Below are 24,607 nucleotides of genomic sequence, written 5' to 3'. Positions count from 1 at the left end.
AAGTCTTTCTTTTAAGTTAATAGCATTTTTCTACCCTTCAGAATGATGTTTTGTTAACACAAATGATATTATTTATTTTAGCCTATTTGAAATGGGAATTATTTAAAGAGAAACATCCTCCTCCTCCTACTACTACATCCTACTACTTTCTGGACTTTGGAGCTGAAAAACATAAAGGCCAGAGGCTATTTTTTGTTTTAGAATGCAGGGTAGCATGAGTCTGAGATGAGTTTTGTCCATTTCTAGAATAGAAGTGGGAGGAGTGAGACCTCTGAAACAAGATGATTCTCCAGCTACTCAAGCCATTCTCTTCAGTGATAACTTCCTTGTTGGCATCTTTATTGGACAAAAATCTAGTTGAGTTAGGAAACAACCTAAGTCTATGACTTTTAATCAGTAGTAAGCAGTGGAATGAACTAAATAATCCTTGGATGGCCTTTGCCCACATAAATATTTAAAAGATTTCCCACTATTTTTGCTTATTTCTAAGTTTTGGATAAATTTTCTGATAGTCTCTTCTCTTTTGATCATAAATAATTTCCAAATGTATACTTTTTTTAAAGGAAAGAGTCATCTCACATGGGTTTGCCCTAATATTTAGGTTCAGTGATAGTGTTAATTAAGCATATAAATACCTTGAGTTTTCTCTGAAAATCTAGAGCCCTGCAGTATCCGGCATCTACTAAGGCTGCAAAATTGATTTCTGTCCAGAAGTTTTCATAAGGATCTTGGATTAAAAAAATAAAAAACTATTATTTTCTTTTCTATCCTAAGGCCAGTACATTGTCCAGCAGATTCACCTGTGCTATCTATAAATTTGGGTGATTTTCTTTATTCCTGAAGGTTTCCAAATCTGCCATGGTTTTTGGCTAGTAGGAAATGACCTTGCCACCTGTGATTCTGAGACCTTGTAAGTTAGGTACTAGGGGAGTTTCCTGGCAGTGTGATATAGGAATTGGTTCCATATATCTTTCTAGTGTGGGCTTGTCATAACTGAATGCAAATCATTTTTAATTAAGATATTCCAGGTATGACCTTGGTTGCACAATTGATTAGTTATATAGGTAAAAAGAGTATAAATTCTTTTTCTTTTTTTTTTTTACTTTTTTTAAAAATCTTTTTTCTTTTAGAATTATTTGAGAGAGAGAGAGAGTGCACACATGCACGTGTGTGCTTGTGGGGGGGAGGGGCAGAGGGAGAGGGAGTGAGAATCTCAAGCCAACTCCACATGGAGCGCAGAGCCTGGTCGGGGGCTCGAACTCATGACCTTGAGATCACGACCTGAGCTGAAAGCAAGAGTCGGATGCTCAATTTACTACAACACCCGGATGCCCCAAGGAGTATAGATTCTTATTGAACTGATGAAAATTACAGTATTTTCCTGAAAAGTAAAACTCAGTATAACTTTGTTTCTGAATTCTGAGTGGGGTCAGAGTCAGATATTACTTTAAGATGTGATAATTCAGTTTACAAAAGCATAATCTACTAAGTTGAAGGTTAGAGATGATTCTTAAGAAGAAAAAAAATAGACTTCATGTATTCATTAAATATAGAATAGAACATTAAGAATAATACCAATCAGGGGCACTTAACCAACCAATCAGTTGGTTAAGTGTCGGCTTTTGGCTCAGGTCATTGGGATTGAGTCCCGCATCAGGTTCCCTGCTCAGTGGGGAGTCTGTTTCTCCCTCTCCCTCTGCCCCTTTGTTAGCTTGTGCTTTCTCTCTCTTTCTCAAATATATAAATAAAATTTAAAAAAAGAATAATACCAATCATGTTCCAAACAAGTACCCACAATTTAATTTCATTTAATTCAGTTCATTCAGTCCTAGTAATTCTTATCCAGCCGGGTGTTGGGGCACTTTGCTTTCATCATGTATGTCAGCTTCTGGTCTATAAAAAAGTCTTAGAAATCTTGACTCAGTCTGTTGTCCACTTAAGCAATGTCAGCTCTGAAGCCTGTACTTAAGAGTCTATTTTTTGAAGTATCAGTACTTCAGTGTTCTTAGTATAGTCCTTTCCAGGAGCCTCTGGTCAGCAAGAAGCAAAAGTCTGTTTGATAATGAGACTGAAAGTCTGGTTAATTTATTATAGTAACCAATAATAGAATAAAATTTTCTACAGGGATATTTGATAAGGGCTTGATGAATATTTTCCTTAACGGTAAATGTAGGTAGCAAAGTTATTGGCATATGTCTAGAACCTTCCCATAAAGCATGCATTTTCTGAAATATTTATATTAATAGTAATTTCCTATATAAACTTAATCCAGGAAAGTCTGAGCTTCTTTGTTGCTTTGGCAAGTCTTACTATGCAGCTCTTACAACAATGTTGAGCTAATTAATACATTAATAGTATCTCTTCTAATAATACTGTATATTCTTGAAAAATAATATTTGGTTACCTGTTTAATCAAAGTGACAAAATATTTTAAAATAAATATAGATGGGAGAGGATTCTGGGAAGGTGGTAGAATAGGAAGCAGGAGGAATCTGTCTCCCCACCAACACAATTACAATGGCAGAATCTATCCTATGAAACTATTTTGTATCTCTGGAGTCTATTGTAGGCATATAATTTCTAGGTGAAAGCTTGAATAATAAATTGTGGTTATTTTCAGTCTATTTCAGCTCTTAGCTAGGTAGCAGTGGCTGTTACCCATTCCCAGCCTCCCAGCACTCAGGCTGTCAGCCGTGACTGCTTTCCAGAAGCAGTTTGAATGCACCTTGTGGGAACCAGGGTGACCAAAAAGGTCCATGTCCTCCAAACGTCAGGCATCTGTGCTCTGAATGTTAATTGTAATTTTTGATCTTAGAGGTGCAAACAAGGTGGGCAACCTTTGTTTTTGTACCTCTCCCCATTGTTGCAAGCCCTACCCCTACTTGCTAAGGTGACTTCCAGGGGATTTAAAGGGCCACTGCCCTCTTTTTTCCCCTTCTTCATTTCTCTTTTTTCCCTTTGTGGAGACAGACATTAAAAACTAAAGTTATTTGAAAGCAGCCACATATACAAGGGAAATTAGAAAGTCACCGTGTATATCCCGAGAAAGATGAAGGCTCAGAAAAGACCTGAGAAGATTTCAAGTCTGCACCTCAGGCTGAACTTTGGCACAAAGACACCATGCACCAATTAGCAAAAACAAAAAGACAAGAAGCCCTGGGGATCAAGAATCCCGATTTCTAGCATCACCACATTATTAGATTCAAATGGCTACTTTTCAACAAAAATCAAAAGACATATGAAGAAACAGGAACATATGGCCCATTCAAAGGGAAAAAATCAACAGAAACTGAAAAAAAAAAAAAAAAAAAAAAGACCTGATGGTGGATCTACTAGACAAAGACTTTAAAACAACTTTCAGCTGCTCAGGGAACTAAAGTAATACATGGAGAAAGTCAAGAAAACAATGTATGAACACATTGAAAATATCAATAAAGATAAAAAACTTAAAAAGAAACCCAAAAAATTCTGGAGCTGAAAAATACAAGAACTGAAATGAAAAAATTATTAGAGTGATTTAGAAACAGATTTGAACAGGAAGGTGAGTCAGTGAACTTGAATCTTGGACAATGGAAATTATTGGTTCTGAGGAACAGAGCATAAGGGACCTGTGGGACATCATCAAGCTGACCAACTTACACATTGTGGGAGTCCCAGAAGGACCAGAAAGAAAGGGGCAGAGCAAATATTTGAAGAATTAATAGCTGAAAACTCCCCGAATTTGGTGAAAGACATGAATATAAACATCCGAGAAGCTCAGCAAACTCCCAGGTAGGATGAACTGAATGAGATCTGCACCAGATGATAAGATTCAAACTGTTGAAGGTCAAAGACAGAGAATCTTGAAAGCAGCATAATAAAGTGAGTCATCATATGTGAGAGGAGCCTCACCAAAATTTTCAGGAGATTTCTCACTAGAGTGTTTGGAGGCCAGAAAGCATTGGGTTGGTATTTTCAAGTGCTAAAAGAAAAAACTGATTCAAGAATCCTGTATTTGGCAAAATCGCCCTTCAAAAATGAGGGACATTCCCAGATAAACAAAAGCTGAGGTTATTTGTGACTATTAGACCTGCACTGAAAAAAATGCTAAAAGAGAGTCTTGCAGATTGAAGGGAAAGGACAATAGACAGTGACTTGAAGCCATATGTAGAAATGGTAAGGTAAATATATGGGTAATTACAAATTCTATCTTCCATTTTTGTTTTCTACAAGATTTAAAAGACAAACACATTTTAAAAAATGCAATTGTTAGTCTAAAACTAGTATTACTGTAACTGGTTTGTAATTCTACGTTTTGTTTTTTTACATAATTTAAGAAAGTAATGCACTTTTAAAAATTACCAGTTTATGTTTTTGGACACATGAGCAAAGATATAATTGTATGTAGATGTTATAATTCTCTTACAATGGCAGCTGAAAGGAGTAGGGCAGAGAGATGTTAAGGAGCAGAGATTTTGTATGTTACTGAAGTTAAGCTGGTACAAATCTAAATAAAAATATTGTGATCTTAGGATGTTAAATGTAATTCCCAATGGTGACTGCAAAGAAAATAGAAATAGAGTATGTACGAAGGGAATGAGAGATGAATTTAAATGTTTCGGTATAAAAACCTAAGCTCCAAAGAAAACAGTAATGTAGGAAATGAGGGACAAAATAGCTATGAGGCTTACGGAAAACCAATAACAGAATGGCAGAAGTCCCTCCATATCAGTCAGCCTTAAGAAGGAAGGAAATTCAGAAATATACTGCAACATGGATCAACCTGAGAACATTATGCTAAGTCAAATAACTACAAAAAGATGAATACTACATGATTCCACTTATCTGAGGTACTTAGAATACTCAAAATTGTAAGAGCCAGAAGGTAGAATAGTGATTTCCAGCGACTGGGGGAGAAGGGAATGGGGAGTTATTATTTAATGGGTATAGAGTTTCAGTTTTGCAAGATGAAAAGAATTCTGCAGTTGGATGATTGGTGATGGTTGCACCACAATATGAATGTACCTAATACCACTAAAGTATACACTCAAAAATGGTTAAGGTGATGGACTTGTATTTGTATGTTTTACTATAATTAAAAAAGTTGAAAACAAGATACGTAAAGGCAGTACAATTATAAGGGTCCTTAGCTTTCTCATAGGTGAGGAACCTTTGTTCAAAAAAATAATCAAATGATAAAGTAAGCACAAATCAGAGAAAATTATTCTGGTGGGCATGGAATATCTGCTTTCTGGGCACATTACATAGAAGGTAAATAGTAAGTTCTTATTACGTCTTATTCTAAAATCAATTTACTGTTCTAATAGCCAAGTTTTACTTTTCTGTTAATATAATATTTAGCAGTATAAGTTTTTCAGACTTTTTTTAATGAATAACTTTTAAGAACTTAGCATACTTTAGTAAAATTTTAAATATCTCATTGCACAAAGAAACTTGAGTTTTGGATTAGAGAAGGTGGACTGTAGTATTGTTTTAGTGATCTAAAGCAATCTGTAGTAGTAAAAATAATATTGTATACATAAAACTGTAATTCAGATGAGTTTATGGTCATTATCATATAGTGTTTGATTGTCTGGCTCACATTTTGTAACCTACGAATTTGAAAGTCTTTTGAGCAAAAAATGCCATTATCCCAGCAGTATTTTACAAATATTAATATGAATTAATATGTACAAGGAAGTAAAAAGGGGAGATTAGAAGCAGGGTTGTAATTTAAGGGCCTTTCCTCTTACCCAACCTCAACTCTTAAGTAATCCAACCCTAATAAGAGTCTCGACTGGATAGACAGAGGTAATGGAAAAGTAGCCTTTATACTTATATGTGTCCTTCTCAGCTTTGTGTATACCTCCCATCAAAATTTAGCTGTGGAATCATCTCTTTGTCCTGTTTTATTTTATCGCCTCTAGGCTGAGTTGGCTGTCCTTCTTTGTGCTTCTTCATTACTACTTTGGGTTTACTCATCTCCCTCAATAGTCTTTGATAGGGGTCAGCAAACAATGGCCAATGGGCCAATCTCATACCACTGTCTGTATTTGTAAGCAAAGTTTTATTAAAACCACAGTTAGGTTTATTTGTTTGCATATAGTAATCTATGGCTGCTTTTATCCTGCAGTGGCAAAGCTGAGTTGAAACAGAGACAGTATGGCCTGCAAAGCCTGAAAGATTGACTTTCTGGCCCTTTATAGAATACATTTGCTGACTCTTGGTCTGTGAGCTCTTTTATTACCTTTTTGCCGATTCCTACACCTATCAGGCCTATCATTGAGCTGAAAACATTTTTTGTCAAATTACAAAGGAATATAGGTATGAAATATGGTAATGAAATACCCTATCTGTAAAATGAGGCATGCATGGTTTCTAAGATGTGTTCTGGTTATACAGGTAGACTGCATTAAAATAAGACTCAACTGAGCTTATTTTTCATCTTTTTGTACTTTTTCCTAACCCCTCCTCGGTTGAACTAATTGCCCTATTGTACATATCGCTGTTATAAAACGGGTGCATTTTATTATAGACATATTTATTTATAAATATATTTTAACCACCATGTGAACTCAAAGTCAGCAAACAGTGTTTCAAATTTCTGCTTATCGTGTCTGATGTAAATATGGAAAGGAACTTAAAAATTGTGTACCCCTCAGTAAATACGTTTTGCCCTGGACTGAGAGGTTGGTTTGTTTTTAAAGATAATTAAAAGTTGTTTTTTGTTTTTTATAATGTAATATTCTTTTTAAAAAATACTGCAAAGAGTAAAAAGTGGTTTGTTACTTTTCATTTTATCTAATGAAAATCCTCTTTTCTGAGGTATAAACACTGTTAACTGGTAGCTATCCTTCTGTGCTTCCTTTATTTCTTCTTTCATTCCTACACACACCATACACTCATATACAATTATATAGAGCTTAGGTATGTAATATACACAAGCATTTTTAAAAAATGCTAGGAGTATGCTATACATACCATTCTATAACTTTATTTTTTTCACTTAACGGTATACATGGAAGTACTTAATTCTTTTCAGTAGCTGCATGGTATTTCTAGTACAGTGATGTCATAATATATTTAACTAGGCCTCTTGATGTGTTTATATTTTTTTGCTCTGATGAACATTGCTGGGATGAATATCCTTTACACATCCTTTTTTGTATTAGTAATTCCTATCTGTAAGACAAATTTGAAATTTCAATTGCTCTTTCAAGTGTTATGTGTATGATTTAAAATTTTCACATACTTTGCCAAATGACTGTAATTAACTTTCTCACAAACAAGGTATGCAAAGACTTATTTCCTCACATTTTGAAATGCCGATCTTGTATATTATTTTATTTTTCTCAAGTTACAAATTATTGTTTTAGTTATTGTTTTATTTTCTTAAATAAATAATTACACTTGATTATATATTTTGCCATGCAAATGTTTTAAATTTTATATATTCAACATTGTCAGTCTTTTTTCTTGTGACTTAGGGGTTTTGTGTCATGTTTTGAAAGTCCTTCAGTCAAAGATTATAGGAAATTAACCTGTGTTTTCTTTGATTGTTTTATAGTCTAATTTTTCCTGTTTCAAAATGCAGTTTAAAGGGGAAAAAATACCATTTAATTGGAATTCGTTTGATATTAGGAATGGGGTAGAAATGAAGTTCTTTTACTTTCAAGTAGCCAGTTTCAGAGAGTGTGTTGATATATGGTGAGTGTGGAAAGAGATGAAAGTCAGTGATGACTTCCAAATTTTTTCCTCTTGTTATTTTTATTTATGTAGAAAAAAGATGTATTTAAAAATAGTGACTCACCATCACAGTATCATAAAATATATTTCTATTTTTCACTCTTCTATAAATTTTTTATATTCTGATTTATAAGAGATGGAAATTTCTATATTCTGATTTTTAAGAGATGCTTCAGTAGCAGTCTCTTACATTTTAAAGTTAGTGAGTACCCTGCACATAATGTGTCAGTTGATTTATCTCCTTAATGTTAAAGGTATTAATTATAGTGAAATTTAAGGACTTAGTTCCCCTCATCCCCAAATATTCCTTGAATATTTGGAAAGACTACTGTGAAATGTAAATTTTAAAAGAAATGACAAATCTGATTTTCCCCCCTAGATTTTGGATTGGTTTGTACAAATATGTTTGGCCTTGAAACATGTACATGATCGAAAAATTCTTCATCGAGACATAAAGTCCCAGGTATGTTTATTCTGTCACTAATAACTTCTAAGGGATATGAACGTTGAGCCAGCATTGTTTGTGGCTAAAATTTTTGAACCCAAACCAGTCTGCATCAGATTATCAGTTCTCTCTTCCCCCTTCATTATAATCCTAGAAATCCTCTTTATATGCATCATGTGTTAGAGCTCCTGCCTTTTTCCTATATCCTTCTCTTTCTGGGTTTACTCTCATAATGATGGGAAAAACCCAAAAAATAGATATGTGGAAAGTCTATTTTGGGGGGTATTTATGTCTGAAGATGATCTTATTTCCCTAACTTCTAGATTGGAAATTTGTTTTCCTACAGAATTTTGAAGATATCATTCATTTGTCTTTTGGCTTCTAGTGTTGCTATTTAGGAATTTAAAGCCAGTGATTTCTTGATTTTCTCTTTTTTTTCTTTTTTCTTTCTTTCCTTCCTTTCTTTTCTTTCATTCATTCATTCATTTTATTTATTTGAGAGAGAGAACAAGCAGGAGCGGGGGGAAGTGGCAGAGGGAAAGGGAGAGGCAGGCTCCCCGCTGAGCAGGGAGCCTGGCTTGGGGCTTGATCCCAGGACCCTGAGGTCATGACCTGAGCCAAAGGTAGGTGCTTAACTGACTGAGCCACCCAGGTGCCCCTGTTGGAGCTTCTTAATCTAACTCTTCCAAGTACCTTATTTGTTCTTTCACATTTTATATCTTTGTCACTCAGTTGCATTCTAGGTGAATTTTTCAGCCAACTTTCCAGAACTAAATCCTTTTTTAATTTTGTGTACACTGATGCTTATCTATTTACTTTTTTTTTTTTTTTTTAAGATTTTACTTATTTTTTGACAGAGAGAGACACAGCAAGAGAGGGAACACAAGCAGGGGGAGTGGGAGAGGGAGAAGCAGGCTTCCCACGGAGCAGGGAGCCCAATGCAGGGCTCAGTCCCAGGACCCTGGGATCATGACCTGAGCTGAAGGCAGCCGCTTAACGACTGAGCCACCCAGGCGCCCCATATTTACTTTTTTTTTTTTAATAATGACTTTTTTTCTCTCCAGGATTTTTAAATGGTTTTTTGTATACATCTGTTCTTACTCTTAAAATAAAGATTTTATTTATTTATTTGAGAGAGAGAGAGAGAGAGAATGTGGGAGGGAGAGGGAGAGAGAATCTAAAGTGGACTCCACACTGAGTGCAGAGCCTGACTTGCGGGGTTCTATCTCATGACTGAGAGATCATGACCTGAGCTAAAACCAAGAGTCAGACACTTAACCGACTGAGCCACCCTGGTGCCCCACTCTGATTGGTTTTTGTTTCATAATGTCTTATTCTTTTTAAATGAACTTCCTTTATTTATTTCTTTGCAATTTTCTTTCTTTGTAATTTTTTTTAAGATTTTATTTTCAAGTAATCTTTACACCCAACGTGGGGCTCGTACTTACAACCCTGAGATCAAGAGTCACATTCTCTACTGACTGGGCTAGCCGGGTGCCTCTCTGCAATTTTCTAAACATATTTACTTTAAAGTTGTTGTTGGATTGTTTCATAAAATTAATTCTGTCTGGAGTGAATTCTTGTTCTGATTATTTTATTAACCTTTTTTTTTTCCGCATTGGGTCTCCTCATTTGTATTGGACTTCTTTTTTTTTTTTGGCTGCTCTTTGTGAGAGATGTTTTGTCCCCACAGCTCACTCATCTTTGCATAGAGGTTTTTTTCATGGATGCCCCACTGGGGCTCCCTCAGTCCCTAGACTGGGTAGTACAGAGGGGATTTATTTCCTGGTGTCAAGGCTGTGTATCTTTCTTACCTTCCTACTCCTGCAGCTTCTTGTATAGCCTGATAGCCTCAGGATGAGTAGTAAGAAGAGGAGAAACTGTGATGGGAACTTTATGCCCCATCCTTCTGGCCCCCAATCCTCTGACACCTAATTCCATTTCACCCCATTTTACTCCATCCCACTCATCCCCATTTTGTGTCATCTTTGGCTGTGAACAAGTGTCTGATTCAAGGCTCCTGAACGATACAGAGTTTAATTCATGTTCCACAAATTCCTGCCTTTACTGTTTGATAGAGTAGTGGAGTTATGTATTTATGCATGCAAATTAACTGCCTAAATTATTGGAAAATTTTAAGGTTAATTTGTTACATTTAAGTTAATTAGAATTTTTAGGCAGTCTTTTGTATTGGAGGGGAAGGTCTGAGTTTATTTTTTTAAAGCTATGTTGAGATATATTTCAAATACAGTAACGTTCACCCACTGAAAATGTACAGTTCGGTGATTTTTAGTATATTCACAGAGTTGTGAAACATCATCACTCTCTAATTCTAGAACATTTTTTTTTTATCACTCCAGAAAGAAACCCTGTACCATTAGCAATTTTTCTCCATTACCTCTCTACCTAGACTCTAGAAACCACTAATCTAATTTCTTTCTCAATGGATTTGCCTATTCTGGACAGTTTATGTAAATGAAATCATATAATATATGCCTTTGTGTATTTTGAATGGGGTGTCTTGTTGCTAATGAATTGTAAGAGTTCTTTTTTCTGGATACAAATTCCTTGTCAGATACATAATTTGCAAGTATTTTCTCCAGTTCTCTGGGTTGTCTATTGACTTAAAAAAATTATTTATTCACTTTTTAATTTTTATTTTAATTCAATTAATTAACATATAATGTGTTATTGGTTTCAGAGGTAGAGGTCAGTGATTGATCAGTCTTATATAATACCCAGTGCACATTACATCACATGCCCTCCTTAATGTCCATCACCCAGTTACCCCATGTCTGATCACTTTTGCTGGTCGTCTTTGAACAAAAGTGTTTATTTTTGGTGAAGTCCACTTTATCTATATTTTCCTTTCTGGCTTGTGTTTTTGGTGTCACATTTAAGAAACCATTGCCCAGCCCAAAGACATGAAGATATATTCGTATATATTCCTCCAGGAGTTTTGTAGTTTTAGTTCTTATATTTAAGAATCCATTTTGAATTAATTATTGTGTACGGTATGAGATAGGGATCTATACTCATTCTTTTGTATGTGAAATCCAGTTATTCTAGCATTTTTTTATAACTAGATTCATCTTTATGAAGAGTTGTCAACTCAAAACTGGATGTAACAGTATTTCTGACTTTCTTTTTTACATCTCTTTCACAGAATATATTTTTAACCAAAGATGGGACAATACAACTTGGAGATTTTGGAATCGCTCGAGTACTTAATAGGTAACATCAGTTTTAAACTTTGTTTTGACATAATGTCCATGGTGATATATATGTGATAATTTTTAATATCCTTTAGTATCTTTTTTTAATATAGTTTTATTTATTTTTTTAAAGATTTTATTTATTTGAGAGAGAGAGAATGAGAGACAGCACGAGAGGGAAGAGGGTCAGAGGGAGAAGCAGACCCCCCGCTGAGCAGGGAGCCCGATGTGGGACTCGATCCCGGGACTCCAAGATCATGACCTGAGCTGAAGGCAGTCGCTTAACCAACTGAGCCACCCAGGCGCCCTTAATATCCTTTAGTATCTTAAGCTTTTCTAATAATTCTCTTTTTTTTCTAGTACTGTGGAGCTGGCTCGAACTTGCATAGGGACCCCCTACTACTTGTCACCTGAAATCTGTGAAAACAAACCTTACAACAATAAAAGGTATATAAAATGATATTCATTTTAAATCTTTATTTCCTTTAAATCTTTGTTATGTTTCCTTTAAATCTTTGTTATTTTCTATTTACTAACCTTCAGAATATGATTCCAAAATCATTAATCTACTTGTAAATATATATGCACACACACACACACACTTTTTTTTTTTTACTGTACAATGAGGGGGATTGCAAAGAAGCTATTTCACTATCTCGTTAAAGGAAGTATAGAAAGTGTCACTTTATTTTTTATTTGTTCGTTTATTTATTTAAGTTCTGTACCCCGTGTGGGACTTGAACTCATGACCCCGAGATCAAGAGTTGCATGATCTTCTGACTGTGGCAGCATTCCAAAAGTGTCACTTTATTATAATTGGAAATAGAGTACTTTTTTGGTCTTTGTAATAGTCACTTTCTATTGCATGTAATAGTTAATAGTTATTGAACACTTACTAAATGCCAGGCACTATTTTGAATGCTTTCTATCTATTCACTCCTTTAATCTTCACAATAACCTTGTGAACTGTAGTCATTGAATTGTACTGTGGCTAATGGATTGTGTAATATATTCTGCCACTGAATTCCATTTACCCTTTATTTTCTCTCTTTCTAATTGAAGTATCCTAGCCAAGAAACATTGGTCTTAAATTTGAAAGCACACACAGAAGCTAAAAGGAAGAAAGTGATAGTTCCTTTATTTGAGAGTGGGAAGGAAACTGTATTAAAACCTGAGCAGTTGAGGCAGAGAACATCATCCTAGCAATATATTTTTTTTTAAGATTTATTTATTTATTTGAGAGTGAGAATGAGAGAGAGCATGAACAAGGGGAGAGGCAGAGGGAGATAGAGAGAATCCCAAGCAGACTCCCTGCCGAGCATAGAGTCCAACTCGGGACTCCATCCTAGGATGCAGAGATCATGACCTGAGCTGAAACCAAGAGGTGGGTGCTCAACCTACTGAGCCACCCAGGTGCTCCCCCCAGCAATGTATTTTTTAAATGATTTTAAATTACGATGATCAGTCTAGTTCATGGAATGTATTATTAGTGGATATTCTTAAGGATAGTAGGATTTTCTTTGAGTAATTTTCCATTTTAATGCTATTTCTGTGTCTTATGGATAAGTCAACTGTGAAAAAAATCAGTCTTTAAACGAGGAATGGATTTAATCATCCTTTGGAGAATTTTACATAAAATTAATTTTGTGTCGAAAATGGTTTAAAAATGTCATGGATGAGCATTGTCTATATACTTAAAAATTTATATTTGTCTAAATATGTTTTAAAGTATTTTATTATAGGATCATTAGTTTAATGTTTTTTTTATACATGGGTCATGTACTAACATATACAAAAATAACTAATAAACTACTAAATCAATAATAAATTTAATTACATTTACTGTTTTTTACAAGTTGAATCTTGAGATTAAGTAGATTTTTGGGGTTACAGTTTTATATTTGTGGCTTTTCATGAGTTTGGTTCAAGATAACCTTGGGATTTCAGTGTTAGATTTTATTCTTTTCTAATATGCTCAACTTTGAGGAGCAGTGGCTTTTGTTGACTACTAAGGACCACTGTAGCTCTGAACTATGAGTCTTTTACTTTTTCTTTTTAAAAATGTAAATAGTATTTTTAATTATAAAAATATATTTAAGATAAAAGAAATGAAGAAACTATAAAGAAGATAGTATGTCCTTAAAGTAAGATCAAATAATTAATATATTTACCTTACATAATATTTTAGTAGACTGTTAAAAGTTTATTTCAGATTTAATTTTAATAAATTTTTTCTTGTTCATCATTAAAACAGTATTTTGCTTTTAAAGTACTTTTTAAAATCATGGTATTTTTGTAAGTGATTGAATAAAATAAGTAAATAGAGTATTCATGGAATTTACTGGTTTTGTTCTTTTAAATATTACATTCCTTTAATAAAACTTTAAAAATTATTGCTTGGGCAATGTCCACAATAGCCAAACTATGGAAAGAGTCCAGATGTCCATCGACAGATGAATGGATAAAGAAAATGTGGTATATATACACGGTGGAATACTACTCAGCCATCAAAAAAATGAAATCTTGCCATTTGCAATGATGTAGATGGAACTAGAGGGTGTTATGCTGAGTGAAATAAGTCAATCAGAGAAAGTTATCATATGATCTTGCTGATATGTGGAATTTAAGAAACAAAATAAAGGATCATAGGGGAAGAGAGGAAAAAATAAAAGATGAAACCAGAGAGGGAGACAAACCATAAGAGACTCTTAATTATAGGAAACAAACTGAGGGTTGCTGGAGGGGAGAAAGGTGGAGGGATGGGGTAACTGGGTGTTGGACGTTAAGGAGGGTACATGGTGTAATGAGCACTGGGTGTTATAGACAACTGATGAATCACTGAGCTCTAACCCCTCTGAAACCAATAATACATTACATGTTAATTAATTGAATTTAAATTTAAAAACTGATTACAAAATAAAGTGAGTGAATTAATACAAAAATAAAATAATTGCTTGGGCAACTGCTGTTTTTCTAATCTGGGATAGCTGCTTTTATCATTTGATTATGGCTGAAATTTTGAGTTTTAAAGGATAAGTTTTATGGAACACATATTTTTGGAAATAATTTTCATGGTGCTTTTGTTTCCTTTAAATGAAAAAAATTTAAGTAAATTCTGATACTTAGAGACGATGTCTCATTTTTCCCTTTTCTAGTGACATTTGGGCTCTGGGGTGTGTCCTGTATGAGATGTGTACACTTAAACATGCAGTAAGTAGAAGTTTCTGAAATATTTAAAAAATTGTGTCCTAAAGTACCTGTAATATATATATTTTTAAATCATATGCCATCTTTCAGGTCACCCTCTTGGACTAGAAATTCTCGTGTCAGTTTTTAAATTTCTCTTAAGTATAAATTAAAATAGATTTTCCCTTAACATATATGTGTATATTACATATGTATGTTATATATTTGTTATTATAATGCATATGTCATACTTTTTTCCAGGAAATTCTTTTTTTTTTAAGATTTATTTATTTATTTTGGAGAGGGAGAGAATCTCCAGCAGATTCCCCTGCTGATTGTGGTGCTGGATGGGGGTTCGATCCCACAACCCTGAGATCATGACCTGAGCTGAAATCAAGAATCGGATGCTTAACCAACTGAGCCACCCAGGCCCTCCCCCACAGGAAATTATTTCTAACGACAAAAATAAACTTGCTAGCTTTTTAATGTTACATTCGTATGTGAATTTGGTATTTTAGCTTAATGAGTTTTGTTTCATCTTAGCAATTTCTCTCAAAACACCCAAAGTATTTAGAATTGAATTGTATTTGAGTTTGGAATTGAAATTAAAGAACATTTGCGACATAGTCTTTAAGGGATTTTATCAATTCAAATGCTCTTTAATTAAAACTTATTTTGGGGGCACCTGGATGGCTCAGTTGGTTAAGCATCTAACTCTTGATTTCGGCTCAGGTCATGATCTCAGGGTGGTGATCAGGGTGAGATCAAGCTTGGCGTTGGGCTCCGTGCTCAGCAGGGGGTCTGCTTCCCCTCTCCTTCTGCCCCTTCCCCTGCTTGTGCATACACACACTCTCTCTCTCTGTCTCTCTCAAATAAATCTTTAAAAATATATTTTTTTAATTTTTGAGACTTTGTTGAGATAGCACATAATACACCCCAAATGGATAGTTTTTGTCTTAAATAGGTTGAATTTTAATCACTTTCCATTTCAAAATTTTGCTTTTTAAAAATGCTCCCCTGGGGGTGCTTGGGTGGCTCAGTCAATTAAGCATCCAACTCTTGATTTCAGCTCAGGTCATGATCTCAGGGTGGTGAGATAGAGCCCTGTGTTGGTCTCCTTGCTGGGTGTGGAGCCCAGTTGAGATTCTCTCTCTCCCTCTCCACCTCCACCCTCTACCCCCTTCCCTGCCCACGCTGTGCGGGCATGCTCTCTCTCTCTCTTTCTAACAACAACAACAAAATGCCTCCCCCATTAAACAATAATGTATTTTCATTACAGAAAACTTAAGAGAATAGATAAAAATATAAAGAAGTGAATGAATATCAAAAACAATTCTTATAACTGGTAATGAGTACTTGTAATATTTTGTTTCCTTCTAGGCTTTCTTATAGATTAATTTATAAAAAGAGTTTTTTTTTCTTTCTACAGTTTATTTTGTCTAAGCAGTTTTATAGCCTGTTTTTATTGCTTGATATTATTTGGGGGATATTTTTTCATTGCTGTGTTTTTTCATGGTTGCATACTCTTTTAAGACTGTATTACCTTGGGGCGCCTGGGTGGCTCAGTCGTTAAGTGGCTGCCTTTGGCTCAGGTCATGATCCCAGCATCCTGGGATCGAGCCCCGCATCGGTTACCTGCTCCATGGGGAAGCCTGCTTCTCCCTCTCCCGCTCCCCCTGCTTGTGTTCCCTCTCTCGCTGTCTCTCTCTCTCTGTCAAATAAATAAAATCTTTAAAAAAAAAAAGTCTGTATTAAGAAAGCATGGACTGTGAAAGTGGTGTGGAATAGTAGGTATCAGATCTGTATTTGAAGGAATTGGTCAGTTTTTCGACAGGCATTTTAGGTATAAATCAGTGTATTTTCTTTCATTTTTTCATCTATGTTCTGTCACCGTTGCTTATGTATTTTGGAATTATTTACTTTTAAGTAGACACATGAAATTAAGTAATTCATTAACCTTTATGAAAAGCTTGTCATTTGAGAGACAGTGAAAATTCATTGTAGTGAAGGAATAATCTATCATTACGCATTTAGAATTCTTTCTTAGGTACATAGATATTTTTAGACTACTGAATTATACTCAAATTTTAATATGCTGAATATCATATTTTATTTTTTTAAGATTTTATTTATTTGACAGAGAGAGACACAGCGAGAGAGGGAACACAAGCAGGGGGAGTGGGAGAGGGAGAAGCAGGTCTCCCGCGGGGCAGGGAGCCCAATGCGGGGCCTGATCCCAGGACCCTGGGATCATGACCTGAGCTGAAGGCAGATGCTTAACGACTGAGCCACCCAGGCGCCCCATGAATATCATATTTTAAATGTCTAGGAGAATTCAAGATTTAGCAGAACTTTTTTATACTTGATATAATCACCAATACCTAATTTATAGCATATTTTGTTTTGTTAATGTGTATGTTAAGAACACGTTAACAGTGTACAACTGTTCTATTTTAGCAGAGATGTCAAAAGCTTAATTTTATTTACTTTCAAAATGAAATCTTTAGATTTTAAACTGTCCCACCGCTGTTGGTTTTTCTCTTTTTTAACTTCAGTTTATATTGTGTTTATTCCTTAAATATATACTATTCCCATTGATATGGCTTATATTCCCCTTTGGAATACTTGCCACGTTGCTCACTACATGGCTTTTGGAAGCATCACACACTTAAAAATAATAAGCAGTGTTTTAAAGGAAAATAATTAGTATTTTCATTTATTTTTTCTTAAGATTTATTTATTTGAAAGAGAGAGGGCACGTATGCTTGAGTTGGGTGAGGGGCAGAGGGAGATAATCTCAAGCAGACTCCTTGCTGAGTGCAGAGCCAGATGCAGAACTTGATCTCATGACACATGAGATGATGACCTGAGCCGAAATCAAGAGTCAGACCCTTAACTGACTGAGCTACTTAGGCATCCTAGTATTTTCATTTATTAGGTTTTTTCCCAGATGCTTTTAGTTTTGTAGTTAATTTCTTGTTCCACTTACTGCAACAGGGCATAGGTAGGCAGGTCTTAAATGAAGACTACAAGGTTTACTTTTGTCTTTTATTATTGTTTTTATAAAATCTTTAATATCTTTATTCCATCTTTTAGTGTTTTGAGTGAACAAAAATTAATATTACAGTAAGTTATAATGTTTTATGAGGACTGATAGTCTCTTAAATATGTTTATAAATAAGTGAACTTTGTTCTAAAGAACATATACTAAAAAAGAGAACATATGCTGATTAAAATATTTGTAAGAGAATTATATTTCTGTTCTATAGGAAGAGAACTATTTCTCATTGTTTTTTCCTGTTTTCAATGTATGTATGTTTCATATATGTTAATTTGTTTTCTGGATTTTAGTTTGAAGCTGGCAATATGAAAAACCTGGTACTGAAGATAATATCTGGATCTTTTCCACCTGTATCTTTACATTATTCTTATGACCTCCGCAATTTACTCTCTCAGTTATTTAAAAGAAATCCTAGGGATAGACCATCAGTCAACTCCATATTGGAGAAAGGTTTTATAGCCAAACGCATTGAAAAGTTTCTCTCACCTCAGGTATGTTTGTTGTTGTTTTTTTTTACTTGAAAGTGATAAGGTTATGATGCTTAACTAGGACATGACCTATGTTTTGAGGAGAGCACATCACAGTTTTGGGAGAATGAAGTGCCTTTTTCAGATGACACTGGAGTCACCTTTCTTTCCATTCTCGTGTTCTTCCTCTTTGGATTTGTTTTCTGGTTGTGAATCTGTATGAGGGAAAACATTCCCCCTGTGTTTCCTCTTAACACTTAATACTGAACTTCTCACCCTTCCAATCACCAAATGTGTGGTAGTTTTTCCTACGCCAAGCACTTCTGCAACACAGCTGGGTGTCCAATTTAGTTCACTTCTGGCACTGACTGGAGATACAGATCATCAGATCCCACAGCCAGATGAAGGGATATGTAGGGCAAGGTCTGAAAGGGTCCTGAATGCAGGAGCTTCTGTTCCAATGAAATTAGGATGTGTCACCCTGCTGGCATGTTTACCAACACAGAAGCTGTTCAAATCCTGTCCTTCAGGAAGGATTTGATAATCCTACATAATAAAGCAGAGGCTTTATTATGTAGACATGATTGATTAAATCATTGGCCATTAGTGTTTGATTAAGTCTCTAGTCCCTTTCCTCTCAGGAAGGGGAGTGAGACTGAAAGTCTCAACCCTTTAATCATGTGGTAGATTTCCCTGGCAATCAGCTTCCATCCTTAGGGGCTTTCCAGATGTCACGTCATTAACATAAATTCAGGTGTGGTTGAAAGTGGCTTGTTAGGAATAACAAAAAAAAACCTTTGTTCTCTTAACCTTTTGGGTACTTTAAAGGTTTTAGGAGCTGTATGCCAGAACTAGACACCAGATATATATTTCTTAATATAAATTACAGTATCACAAAATCATTCTTTTGTTTTGGGTTTCTGTTTTGTTTTCCAATTGTTTTATTGTGGTAAAATGTACACAATATAAAATGCATCCTCTTATCCATTTTTGAGTGTCCAGTTCAGTGGTATTAAATAGATTTTCAATGCTGTGCAGTTAATACCACCATTCATCTTCACAACTCTTCATCTTGTAAAACAAACTCAATCCCATTAACCAGTAACTCCCCATTCCCTCTGTCACAACTCCTGGCAGTCACCTCTCTACTTTCTGTCTTCTTAGGTTTCTAACTGTAAAATTATTTAAAAAAAATTTTAGGGCGCCTGGATGGCTCAGTCGTTAAGCATCTGCCTTCGGCTCAGGTCATGACCCCAGGGTCCTGGGATCGAGTCCCACATCGGGCTCCCTCCTCGGAGGGAGGCTTGCTCTCCCTCTCCCACTCCCACTGCTTGTGTTTCTGCTCTTGCTGTCTCTGTCTCTGTCAAATAAATAAATCTTAAAAAAATTTTTTTTAAAATCCAGTAAACATAGACAGGGTTATATTAGTTGCATGTGTACAGTATAGTGATTCAGTGATTCTGCACACTAGTGCTCATCAAGATAAGTGTACTCTTAATCCCTTTCACCTATTTCATCCATCCCCCTACCTACCTCTCCTCTGGTAACCATCTCTAATTGTAAAATTATTAAGCATTTCTGTGCCTCACTGACCTGTAAACAATGGGATTATAAATATATCTACATCATGAGGTGTTTTTTTAAAAAAAGTGATAATGTACATAAAGTGCCTAATGTCTAGCATGTAATAAGTGCTCAGTATATTCAATATAAATATTATCAATATGTCATTTTATTATACTAATATAAACATATTAGAATCTTAACTTATATGATTATATTCTATTTGGATAATTACTGAAAACTTGTTTTGTGGGCATTTGTATGTATAACAGGTTGTTGACTTATGATTTTTCCTCTTGTACTCACATGTAGATGCATAATAAATATTTTTTAAGTTGAACTGAATTTTACTTTGACAGGATTTATTAAAAATTTATATCAAATCAGTTAGTACAAGTTATTGATATAAATATGATCATCTGAAACTGGAATTATTTTATATTACATGTTCTTTGTGGCCTTTGTTAATTTAAAATGATAACTGTTAAATTCTTCTGTAAATCATGTATCTAGCAAAATCGTAGTTTTATTACTTTTATATGCTCATGGGATAAGAGGGAAGTGTCATATATTCTCTGGGTTAATAGAACATCTGTGTGAGCAAATAATTTTCAGAAAACAGAGGTGTGGATTTAACTATTACTACCGAGAGAACACATTAGTCAGCAAAAAGCCAATTAAAATGTGTAGATTGAAGGTTACTTATATAGGATATAGCAAGAATCTCTGAAACTTAGGTATCTTATAAGACTCCTTTGTTATAAGTTAACAATTTCAAGGACAGGTTTATGATGCAATATGCTATTGTTTTTTGGCAACTACTGGTGAAGAAAGAGTAACTTCATTGAATCTTGGTGAGGTTCCCTCCTTCCAAAACCAGTGGTTAAGACATACAGTCTCAAGGCTGAAGCACTGGAATTCAACTAGCCAGCAGAGAAGGAAAATGTGCAAGCCTGATATATCAGAATTTATAATACGGAAAGAAAAAAGGACAGATTATTTATGATTACTAACAAGTGCAATATTTGATAGTATGTGTTTAATATATTAATAGCTCCTTGTTGCTATTTAGACAACACTTAGATTTCATTTTTTTTGTGAAAATCTCTTCTTTGGTTCCTAAGTTTTATTTTCTGCTATATGTCCCTTATTTGGTATTCTAGTGAGAAAGTTTGCAATACATTTTTTAAGGCTTTAACTTTGAAACAATTTGTGAGCTTTACTATATAATATATGAACTACTATAATATTCTGTAGGGTTTTTAAAAAATCTCTTCCTTTCTAAATACTGTCACCCAAGGTTTAATAGGGCTTAATTCTCAATCTTGCACACACTGAAAGAAGCTTGACAAATCATGGAGAAGCTCTAATCCCTTGCACTATAGGTGTTGTCCAATAGTACTTTCAATAGTGCATCAATAGTGATGAAGTGTTTTATATCCGCATTGTCCAACATTGTAGCCACTAGCCACATGTGGTTATTGAATACTTAAATTGTGCCTAGTGTGACCAAGGGGCTGAATTTAAAATTATATTTATTTAAAATTTTAATCCAAATAGCTACTTATGGCTGGCCACTATATTGAACAACATAGCATAGAGATTTCAGAATCTTCTTGGATTCTTCGTGCTCCATCTCTTAGTTCATATTTGCATTCACACAAAAAAGAAGGACTCACCTTCAAGCAGTGAAAGAAACTATCCAGTTTGGGGCAAGTTGGAGTTCATAAAGCACTTATTTTCTTCCATGCAAAAGAAGGGGAAAAAATGCCAGTGTTCAGAAGAGAAAATAGATTTACACAGTTGCTCTGAATTGCCTGTGAACCAGACCTTCACTTAATTTATCTTTTGGTGCAGTGGTTTTTAAGCTTTAGCATACTTTAAAAAATCCCTTGGAGAACATTGCTGGGTCCCATCACTACAATTCCTATTTTAGTGTTTCTGAGGTGGGAGCCTCAGAATTTCCACGTTTAATATGTCCCTAGTGATGCTGATTCTGCCAGTATGAGATAACTTGAAAACTGCTATTGGGGGGATCCTTAATGGGACAGATGACCATCTCATTCATGGTTTTTTGCCTGTTGGAGTTTCTGTTCCACTGCTACTGTGTGAATATTCTCTTCAGCAGGCCTCATTCCTTTTGAAAAAAGAGAAAATTCACTTCTTTTCCCTTTCCCCACCCAATAAGAAAAAAAGCAGGCTTACATTGAGTTAAATCTTTGTTGGTGACATAGTTTTGCACTTTAAGAGGGGAAAAAGAAAATTTAGTGAGTAGGGAGAAAAAATGACTTGCAGGAAATACTAATGGTTTTTGGTTTTCAAAATATGTTCATGAATGCTAGAGAATTAAGTACAGGAGTATTTTAGTAATAGTAAAGAGATACTTGTTGAATTATCTAAGAATATCCAAATATTTTTCCAGTAGTATGTTTATAATTACATATTGTTAAAAGTGAAAACTCATTGGAGATGCTGAGAAGATTCAGAGTAAAGTTGAAATAACTGAGAGGTTAATCTGAGAAAGCAGTAATTAAGCGATTATTAGTTTTGAGGTAAATGAGGGATTTCGCTGTATATAAAATATAGAGGCTATTCCAGATAGGAGGTAATTGTGTTAAATTGCTGAGACATAGAACAGGAAAGCAGTTTATGGGGGCCTTTGTGGTTCATTAGGTTAATTTGAGAAGAAAGGTTGTCTGGAAAAGTCATAAAATAAATTTGTAAGAGTGCAAGGGAATTAGTATGCGAGGAATTTGGGATTACTTAGGTTGAATAAGTACAGTTTATCTGATAGCGTATATGTGACTGAAAAGAGAAAAATTAATCTGAATAATGGGTAGGGTTTTTATTTTGGAAATTTCACATCTTTTCTAACTTTTTCTTGGTCCTCTTTCAATCTAAGCTTATTGCAGAAGAATTTTGTCTAAAAACATTTTCCAAGTTTGGAGCACAGCCTGTACCAGGTAAATGAAATTTAATGAGTCTTCACCTGTTTGCAATAATCAATATGCTAGTACTAATTAGTAATATTTTCTAATTATACTAGAGATACATGTAGATAAAACAAGTTTGGGTAAATGTAGATAAAATTAATCCAGAGGAAATTCATCTTTAAATTATTTTTGATGTATGACAGTATACAACACTTTGTGATGAATTAATAACAAAATTTCCATTTCTTGTCTGCCTTATTTGAATTAAATCTATCTTGAAGTCTTCCATCTTTATCAGTTGCTTAGCTGATATTCTGAGCAGATTGTTGTAGAATGTTCTAAAATGTCTTAGTTAAGTATATATCTTTATATATTTTTCTTTGACAAATACTTCATATTCTAAAATTTTTAAAAAGTGAATTAATATGACGTCAGGTAACTTACCAAGGATAATTTTGTTTTAAGTGTGGCCAGCAGCAGTAGAATATTTGTAGGATTGTGGGTATGGTTATATACTATATGTATATACATATATTTGTGTGAGAAGGTGATTGTATTTTTTCTTCATAAATGATTTCAGAATGGATTTCTAAAATCAGTGGAAGTTATATAAGATTTGAAGAGTATATTGTTTTTCAAACAGTGCATTCCATGTTCTCCATTTTGAATTTGAGTAAATTAATAAAAAGAAATACCATATTATAACAGTGAGTCCACGTAAGCTGGAAGTGGTACAGCAGTGTGTTCTTAGGAAGGCCAGCTATATTTAGCTCTTCCTGAAGTTCCTTAGACTCATTGTCTCAGTGTTCAGGGACTGTCATTCCCTGGGAAATCAATTCACTCTAAACGAAATTCACAAGAGACCGACACACAGCAGAATCAGCATGTCTCTCCTGGTGGTCAAGCCTCATGAGAAGTCAAATCTTAATCAAAAGCCTCATTGTCACAAAGACCAGAAATACTCCATCTCAGCACATTTTTTCCATGTAGATAAGCCTACATAGGAATTAGAAAGTTATTTTGTTGTAACAGGAGTTGGATGAATGAAATGTTTAATAGAATGAGGCTAAAATAGGAATTGTATTGCTCATGGGCCTATAGGTACTTTGTGGGCTCCAACTCCCCCTATTAATTAAGCTTTATACCATTGGCAGCCTTGTTACGGAGCCTGAGAAATACGCCCAAATCAGATAAGTAATACTCCCTCTTTTCTGGAAGCGAATGGGAACTATTCAGTATTTTTCTCTTGGGAATCTTCATTTTTATACTTCCGTGACTTTAGCTCTTTCTTCAGTATGTGTGCCAGTATGTGTACTGGTATACACAATATTTCTTTGATTGTTTTAATACATTTAGCCAAGTTACAATGTTGTGATGTTATATATATGTGTTCTGATTTGATCTTACAGTTGAACTCTCAAAGGAAAATGTTTCTTCTTCCACTACCACTACTATATAAATAGTAGACTTCAAGCTTTAAATTTTCTTAATTTAACTGTTTTTCTTGAATTCGTCATTGTTCTAAGACAGAACCTTCAGTCTTAGAACTCTAGGCTTCAATAAGAATTGGATACATAATTGCTGTAGGGCTTATAGTTGTATATAAATTTTTATGTATCTCTGATTATTTCTTTAAAAGCAATCCATAAACATTGTTCTTGATACAGATTGCCTTCTAGAAAGTTTGACCATTTTATATTCCCGCCGTGTAAAGGTACCCATTTCATGGGACTCTGAGCTATAATAATTGTTTTAAAGTGTTTGTTCTTCTATAGGTCTGTAGGTATAAACATCTTTCAGACTATAGATGAAGAAAGTAATAAAGTTGCTCACAATGATGGCATTAGTGTTTAACACTTGCTCTTGAGGTTTTTGTGCTAATTTTGAAAGTAATTTCTAAAACAGTGCTCTTTTTTTAACAGCTTTATTGAGTTACAGTTCTATACCGTTTAAAGTGTGCTCTTAAATCTCTTAAATTCAGTGATTTTTAGTATATTCACAGATAAATACAG

At 34.5% G+C, this 24,607-nt stretch overlaps 1 protein-coding gene across 7 annotated transcripts in view; it reads left to right on the top strand.

The window, feature by feature from the left end:
- Window positions 1–24,607, top strand: part of NEK1 (NIMA related kinase 1) — a 216,804-nt gene that overhangs the window by 20,253 nt on the left and 171,944 nt on the right. For all 7 annotated transcript variants that reach the window (XM_027599178.2, XM_027599176.2, XM_027599175.2 and 4 more), the window contains exons 6-11: window positions 8,105–8,188; window positions 11,337–11,404; window positions 11,746–11,832; window positions 14,541–14,595; window positions 17,923–18,123; window positions 22,565–22,625. In XM_027599178.2, the coding sequence (XP_027454979.1) occupies window positions 8,105–8,188; window positions 11,337–11,404; window positions 11,746–11,832; window positions 14,541–14,595; window positions 17,923–18,123; window positions 22,565–22,625 (556 nt within the window). The remainder of the gene's footprint in view (window positions 1–8,104; window positions 8,189–11,336; window positions 11,405–11,745; window positions 11,833–14,540; window positions 14,596–17,922; window positions 18,124–22,564; window positions 22,626–24,607) is intronic.

This window comes from Zalophus californianus, chromosome 2 (assembly GCF_009762305.2).
Source record: "Zalophus californianus isolate mZalCal1 chromosome 2, mZalCal1.pri.v2, whole genome shotgun sequence".
NCBI classification, from domain to species: domain Eukaryota; kingdom Metazoa; phylum Chordata; class Mammalia; order Carnivora; family Otariidae; genus Zalophus; species Zalophus californianus.
This window is presented reverse-complemented; position numbering and strand designations above follow the sequence as displayed.